This window comes from Mya arenaria, chromosome 3 (assembly GCF_026914265.1).
Source record: "Mya arenaria isolate MELC-2E11 chromosome 3, ASM2691426v1".
Lineage (NCBI taxonomy): Eukaryota > Metazoa > Mollusca > Bivalvia > Myida > Myidae > Mya > Mya arenaria.
In genome coordinates this window covers 24766373-24774965 of record NC_069124.1, presented here as the reverse complement: position 1 = coordinate 24774965, position 8593 = coordinate 24766373, and the positions used below count along the sequence as shown (strand labels likewise).

The 8593-nt window shown below is 33.7% G+C and overlaps 1 protein-coding gene across 1 annotated transcript; it reads right to left on the bottom strand.

Moving 5' to 3' along the window:
* Positions 1–2161: 2161 nt before the first annotated feature.
* Positions 2162–4261, bottom strand: LOC128225616 (complement C1q-like protein 4). The gene is made up of 4 exons (XM_052935510.1): positions 4104–4261; positions 3732–3836; positions 2838–2928; positions 2162–2408 (listed from the first exon to the last, which is right to left on the bottom strand). Exons 1-4 carry the CDS (start codon positions 4138–4140, stop codon positions 2183–2185), a joined length of 459 nt encoding a protein of 152 aa, XP_052791470.1. The 5' UTR covers positions 4141–4261; the 3' UTR covers positions 2162–2182.
* Positions 4262–8593: the final 4332 nt, after the last annotated feature.

Genomic DNA, 8593 nt, shown 5'->3' with positions numbered 1-8593 from the left:
CTACATCTGGGTTTCAAACATCTCTTATACTTGAAATATAAAAGTATTATCATAGGATTAACTTAAACAATACTGACAAATGAGTATAGCTAGTCAAAATCTTGTGGAACAGTTTGTGGTGGCAGAAATCTTCGATACTTAAAAGTTGTAAATGGATTCCATTGAAGAGGGATTGCTATATATGTTCTATTGTAAGAAACATATTTTATCACCCGTTGATGGTCAAACGGGGTTATCAGCCTGCTAAGTTCACATGCCAATAGGCTCTTTTAGCAATCAACGGAAGTAATTAAATATAACATATAACCTTCACATGACTAATTACTTGAGGAAATCGCAACCGAAAACATGCTTTAACCTTGTTTAATTGCACAAACATTAAAAGCCAAAGTCCTCGCACACCCAAGCAAACACACACGTACTCGATTGTTCACACCCATTTAAGTAGTTCGTTTATCAATAGATGACACTTCTGACAACGTGCTTGTTCTTTAACATTACTCAAAGTAGGTCTACCATTTGTGTGATCAATCACTTCACAATATATAGTCAATGTACTAGTATACAATATAATTTTGTATCCGTTTTGCTTTCTAACATCGCTCAAACTGGCAAAATATATAACACGAGGCCTAACTTACCGAGTAATGGTATAGTTAACCACCCACCTTTTTTCTCTATTTTATTTCTGTTTTACCACTGTGCAACTGGACTTCGCTTAATCTCGCTTTAAAGTCATGCAATTACTTTCTCGTTACTTTGCCTTCCTTATAACGCCACCATAACAACATATTCTATCAATCCTTTTCATCCTACTCTCTTATCCTAATAAAATTACCCATCCTCTTGTAATCTTTGGACAGTGTGCTTTCCAGTTCGCATTTATTTGAAATCTGTTTAAGGATATATTTTCCTCGAATGTTTCCTTTTCATTCCTTTACAACCCTTTGTCCTTTGTCCCCTTTCACTTTCCACTGTCACTTCCTCATATGTTTCTTAATTTTTCCTCGTTCAATTTGTCACATAATACGTACTCCTACATCCTCATCTTCTTATTCTAGCCTCCTCGTTTTCGTTTTCTATTCTCCATGTCTTTCCTTTTCCATTTCAATAACATTTTTTCCTCTTTTTACCTTATACACATTTACTTACATGTACCCCAACATTCACTTCTGCTCTTGTTTCCCGATTTTCACTTTGTTAGTTGTTGTCTCTCCTCTTCTTTCGGTGACCTATTCTTTCGTTACCTAGTTTTCATTCCCTTGTTCCCCAGTCTTCAACATGTTATTATTGTGTGTGTTTTTTTCTCATCGGTTTTCCTCTTCCCGTCTGTGTTTTTCTATAATGATGTGCTTCCTCATTTTCCCTTCCATTCTCTCAATCCTTTGATTACCAAGACTTACGTATAGGTCCGTGACTAAATACATTTTTTATCAATGCCCCTTTCTCCAATAACTGTCCAAGTATTATTGTCCAAGTCATCTTGTACCTCAATAAAAGTCTAATATAATCAGATGCATACCTTTTACACATGTTACAGTTGACTATATGCACATGTGTAGCAAGGTCCATAACTCTTTGGATATAATTATTGTCGAGTTATGCACTTTGTTCGACTGAAAAAAAGACATGTAGAGTGTTGGCGTTCGTCCCGTGTCACTCTAGTTTCTTCAATACATCGCAGTTCTTTATGTGATTCTCGTCCCTCTTATCATCATCTCCCTCTCCAATTTCCAGTTCCATTCTTACACAACAATGTTTCTATGTTATGGCCGAAATGTATGTTTGCAAGGTCTTATATTTGCACTACGACTATTATTGTATTTATTGAATGGATATTGGCAGAAGGATGTTGTTTCATAATCATTCAACGAACAGAAACACACATTTGTTTAAATGCGTTGCCCAATATGAAGACTTGGATGTTGTTATTGAAAATAAAGACATATAGGACGAGCGTTGTCTATTGGCTTAGGTACCTAATAGAAACATGGGTTCGATTTCCACCTAAGGGAATCTTCTCTTATAGTCACTTTAGAGGCACACACATACTGGTATTTACCCAGGGAACAGGCTCCAAAGTGATTTATTATATCTTTCACTCAGTGTCTTCACGATCGGGCTAAAAGGAATAGATATACACTTAAATAGAGGCATACTATTAAACAGAATCGTTCATTTATTAAGTTTCAGCAGGGAACAACAGCCAACCAGAAAACGAATTTCTGGCACGTTCGGCTATATTTACAACATTGCAACCGCCGCCAATTGAACGCCGCACAAAGACATGCGATCCCGCGTTTAACTTCACAACAACAATAGCCGTCCCGGTAGCTATGTCAGTATCCCCGTTGTCCGCAATGGTGGCGCCTCTGCTGACCCCATCTGCCATCAATTCTGTGGCGTACCTGTAATTGGCAATTTGACACTAACATCTTAAATCAAGTCAAACCTGGCAAGTATTGTACTCGCTTTACATAATTTTATTTAAAATTGATACCATTAACTTATTATTTAGTAATGATCAGTTTATACCATTTTTTATTTTTAGCTTGATTGTGAAGACAGATAAAGATTATAAATAATCAATCTGCAGCAAAATTCAGATGAAAGGCAGTATGAAAGTATCGCTGGTGCGTCACGAACCTACGACGTGTGCGTCGGTGCGATGGAGAGACCACAATAAGTCACCCATAATTAACGGATTTTTGAAATACTTGAAATATATAAATATATATATGGAAACATTAATACTGAAAGAATGTAAAAACAATGCCCGAATGTACTCGTTACAAATTTACATTCATAAGCCGATCGCTCAATGAACATTATTGTACCAGTCATGAAAATCGGCAACTGTCCATGTAAACACATAAAGACCTGCAAGAGGGGCGTCAAATATTCCATCACTTGAAGAATATCCGTTCCCTGAAATGTTAAAGAGTAAAATCGAGGGATCGACACATTTTTTTTTAAATATCTGTCGGGAAATATTTATACCTGAAAAAATACTATATTCGATGATGTATTTCACGATAGAATCTTCAAATTGAAGAAAGTTCAATGGTGAAAATCAAAACTATGCACTTGTTTGCACAGTCACATTAAAATATCATAAACAAAAGAAAATCGTTAAAAACTTATAACCTTATACTGTTGTGTACATCGCACTGAATTTAACTTATTGATGTACCACATCGCTTACGACACAATTATCTTTCGCAGTTTTGCGTATTTTTCTTATTTAAGAAAATAATACTGACTACACATACCGAGTTTAAAAAATAACGCCGCTATATTCATCGACACTCATCACGTGACTTTCACATGCTAAATACAAAAAACAACATGGCGTCCCAAAAGCACGCGCAGTGCAAAGAAACGAAAAAGTGCTTCGAAACAACGTAGGCACAGACCCCGACAGATTAACATCGGTTATCTATTGAAAATGATTGCCACTGCTGAAAATGACAGCACGTTGCTTTAAACGTTGATTGACAGGCTAGTGTATGAAACGATCACATGACTTGCAAAGTGTTCGAAAAACATTCCACGCTATTTTTAAACGGGGAAACTTAGCTGAGACAGCATGTGGGCGACATGATCGTTGCGTATATTCTTTTAATCATGTACAATAATACATTATCTACCAAATTCTTGCTTGCCGATTTTTGGGATCAACTGGTGCGTAGTCGTTTTAAAATTATAAGACAATTAACAATACGTGTTACCCTCGTTGATAGGCGCGTGTTCATACACCAGTGTTTGTTTGTTCTGAATGCATTTATTTCCGTCTTGAAACGCATGGAACGCCACCTGTTCTGGTATAGTTTGTCCTGGAAAGAGATATTTTGAAAACGCATTCGGAACGATGCATCTTCTGCCAAAAACGAAAAGTAACATGAATTACAAAGGTAAATATGCATACAGGAAATGCATAAACGTATGGCAAAAACGAAAGTAACTTATACTGTTCCACTTGCAATATTTATTCATTATATAAGCATATACTCAATGTAAATTTACTTTAGAAACATAATCACATATGATAACTATTTGAAAATAGTTTGATCATGTTTAAAATGAATGAATATCGTTCTTACTTTTCAATGGAAAAGCTTTGCTTTCCAGTGGCTTCATCCTGATAATAAAATGTTCAACTTGCTTTCTCAGGTTGTTGTTTTCTCCCTCCAAAGCATTAAAACGTAGTTTAAGATCAACATTTTCTTGCTCTAGAGCCAACAACCTTTCTTCTATCGTGTGTGCAAGTACTGCACTGGAAAAAAATCCAACGAAAAATACACTACATAACATGACAGTCATTTTGTCTGACACGTATTAGAATATCTTTCAATTGTCGGCTCGATGTACTGTGTTTTTGTTGAAATGCAAACCTTATCAGAACTCACTGGGAACATTAACGACAGTGACAGCAATAAACTGGACGCCCCTGGGTCGCCATTTGGATAAAGATCTTAGTCGATTTTATTCGTAAATGATTTTTTAAGTGTCATAATTTCATTATTTTGTTACATATTTGTATAAATGAAACTTCAGCCAACATTGAAAATGAACACGAATATATACTAAAGAGAACGGTGATTTACTTAAGGTTCCATGGAAGCAAGATGGAAGTACTCACCCTTCCCAGCCCCGACTCGACCCCACACTTCGAAATCCGAAACACTGTGTATTAAGGACCGGAATCAAGAAAACCGCTCAATTTTGAACCGAAATCTGCATTTCATACTATATAATACTATTATTTATTATAATTTCCAAATACTGTCTGTATACAGTTTATGGTATATACTTGTATACCACGTGTAACCCCCTATGGCAAAGGTCAAAGTATATGAGACAAGGGCATACATAATTAGAAACGAGGCAATTTGAAAGAAAAGAACAGGCAATGTACAAATACACAAAGTGAAAATTAACAGGATTGACATATGTTTAACAGTGCTTTAAGCAAACATGTGTGATATTAATAAGACATCTAGTCACTTTTTTAAAGCTGTTCGCATGTAAAAATATGTGTATTGACATGGTTAAAACGTTTGCAATATTGTAATATACACATTAAAGATTTAAATTTGATTACATTTGGATTAACATTGTCTTTCATGTCAATTAATCGCTTTCTGCTATTGTTAAGAGCTTTACATTTAATGGTACTGTGTCCAATACGACTGTTTGCTTGGCACAACGGACACTTCCTTGAAAATACATCAAGTCCAGTCCAGCTTCCGGTCTCGATTGGAAGACGATGAATCGGTTTCGAAACTTAACCATAAACATTAACAACTTATAAGGAGTAGCAATTAAATAAATCTCAATTCCAAAATCGTTTTGAACAATATATAATCATAGTACTTGCTAGAATTATCAAAAGTGCTATACCATTAATTAAAAATAATTCTGTGAGTCTCTGTACATATTACAGGTCGGCAATTTATGATTTCGAAGCAAATGTGAATTATATTATTAAGACCACAATTGATAAGAATATGTTTGACAAATGAAATAAAAATTAAAATATTTCTACGTAAGTTTACATTTTTTTATATAATACCGAACATAATTGTGTAGACAGTAGTTGCTAATTTTGGGGTACAATAGTGATAAATAATAAAATTCAACACAAACATGTTATCGACAGTAAAGTAACAATTTCTAAAGCCAGCCTGATATTGATTAATTTTCTTCACATCTTAATAATGTAAGTAATTGTTCGATAGTTCTTTTTGCCGATTAAAACTAATCCAAAACTTCCTCGGATCTCAGATTGTCAAATGTTTTAGTTTTGTTACATTTTAAGTATGGAATGTTTCGTAAAAAGTTCTTATTGTCTTTTTATATAATTTTTCTTGCGTGTTTTAACAAATCCTTGTTAATGTTACATTTTCGTAAATATTTTGTCTTATAGATTTTTTTTAGCAAGGCTACAATTCTCATTAAACCGTTTTGATTGATTTTGATTAGTTTTGCTCTCTATACTTCTTGTTTTTTTACCATTTAAACTTTTACTACAACTCGTTTGATAAACCTCGTAAATGCTTTCAACCATCTTATCACACACATCAACATAGAACATACAAATTTTGGCTCAGGCGCATTGTTAACTTCATTCTGTTTGTTAACATCAATACCATGGTGAGGAATCATGCGACATCAACGGGGTTCTCACATGGGTCACCACGGGTCAAAACCGATGTAAACATACAAGCAAATGACGTAAATTTCTAAATATTCTTTTCGACAGAAAATATATGAAAGTATTTCATAGCCTGTAAAAGACGATGCTATTTTCAGCGTCTACACGTGTGGAATATTTGATTGTACTTTAACGATGCAATCCTTGGGCAAAATTTCAACTTGACGGAATATTGTAAAACGATGCAACGCTGTGTGCGGCCTGATTCTTTGTTTTGTATGCATTTCTTAGTAATAAGAAGCATTAAAGAAGTCAGACATGCGTTAAAATGTTGGTTTTATTCATTTTGTTCATAAAACGATAATTTACGTCATTTACTTGTATGTTTAAATCGATTCTTCCCTTGGTGACCCATGTGAGAACCTCATTGAAGTCACGTGATTCCTCACTCCTTTCCTTCATCCCAGATTTTTTTTCAGTTGTTGTTATTTACATTCTTATTATGCACTTTTTAAGATTAAAAACAATACTTCTTCAGGGCAATGTACATCTGATTGAAATAATCCCCTTTGGTACTCCTTATGTCGATAAATAGCTTATTGAGCGTATGTGTTTTTGCCGTTATCATACCCGACTTGAAATAAAGATTCTTGTATCTTGTATCTTTATATGCCACATTACCAGAGTTATCTCCATTTACTCAAATATAAAGTATACTTAATCTATTTTGATGCAAAAATCACCTCGTAACCATGATATCGGACATACTACCCCGATTATTTCTATGCAATTTCAAAACGTAAACCATGTTATAGGCAACGATAAAAGAAACGTCCGGAAGTGAAATAAACGAATGTGGCGTCATTTTCTAACCGTACTGAATAACATGTGATGTTTAAAGGTGCACTCTTACTCCTAAATAACACTTAATACAAGTGTTTTAATATACTAAAGAGGATGAATAAATGTCGAAAACAACGTTTTTCATGAATGATACCGAGTTCAATTTGAAAGAAAGGTGCAGAAAACACGGCATTTTTTCCCTAATAGACAATAGTAGATCACAGTAAATCTTTTAGCACTCACCAATAATTTAATACTTTTTCTTTTTCAGCTATTAAAAAACGGTAACATTATCAGTAATTAATATTTTCCATTAATGCATTATTTAGTAAAAATTGAAGTTAAAGGTTTATCACTTAAAATTTATGTTTGTTATGCATGTGTATGTATTGATTTTGAATAAGAGTATCACTTAAAATAATATTTTGGACTTTTTTACGGCATATAATGAAACACTTCAGACTGATGTCTGATGTTTATCATGTTTTATCGGGTTTTATACACCTCACCATAAGGATATACTATGTACATGTTATAATATGAATGATATATTTCCCCTTTTTTATTGGTCGAGAGGCTGTCACGTGACAATCTATAAAAAAAAATCACCGGTAAAATGTGATATTTCTGTAAACAAACCCATGTGCGTAACACGACGTGACTCCATTGTACTTTATGATAACATATGCAACTGGAAAAAACAAAACAATTAAAGTCAGTGACGTCATTTGGTAAAACAACAACATTTTAAGGTATAAATCAGTATTATTTTGTAATAAAAAGGAGTTTAGGTAGATTATTACTAAATAATATAATAAAACACAGATATATATTATGTTATGGCCCATAAAGATAGATTCAATTTGCCGACGCAATAACATTAAATTAATTGAAAATTGATTGAAAATTAATTATACTACCTTGGATGTATAGTAATTTACTGCCGTACATAGCTACTGAAATTTATTTATATTAAACGGTTACACGTAACTGAATTAGCATAGTTACTCTTTGAAGATAATGAAATCCGACTAATTGCATTATCTTGGTAATCAAATGTAGACGTAAACAAATTAGTATCTAATGCACTTGTGTCATTTACTTGTACACAAGTACCAATCATAAACAAGAAGACGGTCGCAAAAGCAAAAAAAATCAACAACATGCAGAGAACATCAAACCGAAATGAAATAAGTGTTTTACCATATTCTTTATCACATTTTCGCCAAACCACAATTTTAAACCTTTGTTTTACAACACACATCAGACGAATTCATTGCAAAGGTGTGTTCGCTGTAAAATAGATCGAGGTGTAAAATAATGAAACTTATCATGAATTTCACAGACTTCCTAAGCACCTGTCAGCCCAGACAGTCTGTTTTCCACCAGGCCAGGTTATTTTGGGTACAGTATCTTTTAACTGTGAATGAACTTAGTCTGGCTTTCTGTTAGATTGTTTTTCAGAATGTGTATACATTAAAATTAGTACAAAAGGCTTATAAGCATTGCAGATATTACAGATTGCAGATGAAAGACGTAAGTTGCCTACTTTGGCTTTCAATGGTTGTAATAAGTGCATAGTATATGTTAAAA

Excerpts from the sequence above, each read along its gene's own strand:
- LOC128225616 (XM_052935510.1), bottom strand. The coding sequence starts at position 4,140 with ATGAAGCCACTGGAAAGCAAAGCTTTTCCATTGAAAA. Across the intron at positions 2,929-3,731 it reads ACACGCGCCTATCAACGAGG|GGAACGGATATTCTTCAAGT; the intron begins GTAACACGTATT and ends TTAACATTTCAG. Across the intron at positions 2,409-2,837 it reads GTTGCCGATTTTCATGACTG|GTACGCCACAGAATTGATGG; the intron begins GTACAATAATGT and ends TGCCAATTACAG.